The 1,971-nt window shown below is 36.8% G+C and overlaps 1 protein-coding gene across 1 annotated transcript in view; it reads right to left on the bottom strand.

Annotated features, from left to right (window-relative positions):
- Positions 1-1,068: 1,068 nt before the first annotated feature.
- LOC307168614 (uncharacterized protein) overlaps positions 1,069-1,971 on the bottom strand; it is a 31,325-nt gene continuing 30,422 nt past the window's right edge. The window contains exon 19 of the mRNA XM_079888743.1: positions 1,069-1,903. Coding sequence (XP_079744869.1) covers positions 1,728-1,903 — 176 coding nt within the window. The 3' untranslated portion in view covers positions 1,069-1,727. The remainder of the gene's footprint in view (positions 1,904-1,971) is intronic.

Raw genomic sequence — 1,971 nt, 5'->3', positions numbered from 1 at the left:
CTGAAGTAAACTTATTTCAGCCGGACTATTGTGCTTAGGGTGTGTGAGAGAGAGGTCACATGCACTTTTTTTTTTTCTGAAGAGAAAAAAAAAGTTCATGTGGGTCTCAGTCAGCAGCAAGGGAGCATACGAACAGTTTGGGAGCCATTATGCAACTATGTTATGTAATGTATGCCTAAGTTTATACTATAGTTTCCAACAATAACACACCCCCAATCCAACCTCTGTATGAACTATACATTCCAAAAGAATCTTTACCAGGAACAAGTCATGAATAATGACTGAATTATACAGTTGAACTACAGACTGAAGAGATAAGCCACACACGCATGCTGACAGCAGATATGAACATCTGTGCAATCGGTACAGTGTTAAAGTGTTTTAGTTAGAATGGTTCTTGATGCATAATAGCACAGTCTATGTAGCCTATAAAATTTCTAAAACATAATATGTGTAATGTACCATATTAGAATGCTCATGAGAACTTGCATCTAGAGCCTTTGTTTCTCAATGATTAAGTAGTCGAGAGGGTTGGGAGAGGTAATAAGACACTCTTGTTTGGCTCTTTCCCTCTTATTCTCTGCAGAAACATTGTGAGATGTACTGTAGGCCTAATATGTGCTGCTCTATATTCAAAATCTAAGAGGTTTTTAAATATAAACTTTACTTCTCACACTTTTTTAAAAAAATGTGAGAAGTATTATTAAAATTAATAAAATCCATTAAATGCAGTTGATTGAACAAACAAACCCATCAAAATGGGACAAAAGAATGTGGACCTCCTGCATATAGAGAGGCACATTTATCGGACCTAAATAAACAAGCACACACACTGAATCTAAAAGAGAGTTTGTCCCTCCTATGTGCAGTCTGGGTTCAAGAGGAAGAGGCCTCTCATGGGTCTCGGGCCCCAATGTTACGTAATACCTCAGCTGTTAGTATTGAGTCTGTGACTGAAACTTTCCTTCACTGGGTTATAGTTAAAGTAACTAAAAGAATATTTTTTGTGTGCAACAATTCTATTCATCTATATCTTTTTGCATGAAACAGAGATATGTGACAAACGTTCATCTCAGGTGTAATTTATTTCCATGACAAATAGCACTTCAGTAAATCATTTACAAAGTGCATTGACACACGTATGGATACATGAACATTTATACATAAAAAACAAGTCTGCAATACAACAGTTGGCATTTATGTATTTGGCAGATGCTTTTATCTAAAGCGATTAAAGAGGAAAGATCTTTCAGATTTATGAATGAACTACTCAATTTTAAAATCTCCCCGGTCTACTGACATTTGTTATGCATCCGCTTCAAACATCACAGTGCTGATGATAACTTTCCTCAACTCTTCAACAAGCAAATTTACTTTGACAGCGATGCCATAGAAAAATACAGAGCTACCGCAAAAAAGTGCAAACACAAAATTCTAAAGCACTTAAGGTTTATACACTTTATCAGTTCATACATTCCCTGGGAATTGAACCCATGACCTTGGCATTGCTAGTGTCATGCTCTACTGTTTGCTCTACAGGAATTCTAGCTCTTGTAATGAATTTTTCATTTTGCTCTTGCAAAGATTATAATGACATTGCATTTTGAAAAATGTGACGATTATGGTAACATAAACTATAACTTGTGGTGTAGTTACAGTTGATGTTCAGCCAGAAACACATACCAGAAAACATGCTTTATGTCTGATTTTAATTATTTTGTTTTGTTCTAACGTGAGGACACACAAATGCGGAAGGGAGCAGGAGCATATGTGAACCATATCTCGCCCTCCAAACTGGGTTCCTCTCCTGGACATTTGGAGATGGTGAATTGCTGCAGCAGGGAGGCGAAGAACAGGAAGATCACATTACGAGCCAGCTGCTCTCCCAAACACACTCTCTTACCTGTAAGCAAATGTCACACGGCAAAATTACACTTCATATTGTAGCATTGACAAGAAAAAAAAAACGAA

This window comes from Squalius cephalus, assembly GCF_949319135.1.
Source record: "Squalius cephalus genome assembly, chromosome: 12".
Classification (NCBI taxonomy): domain Eukaryota; kingdom Metazoa; phylum Chordata; class Actinopteri; order Cypriniformes; family Leuciscidae; genus Squalius; species Squalius cephalus.
Note: the sequence above shows the minus strand (reverse complement) of the source record. Positions and strands in the feature narration are given on the sequence as shown.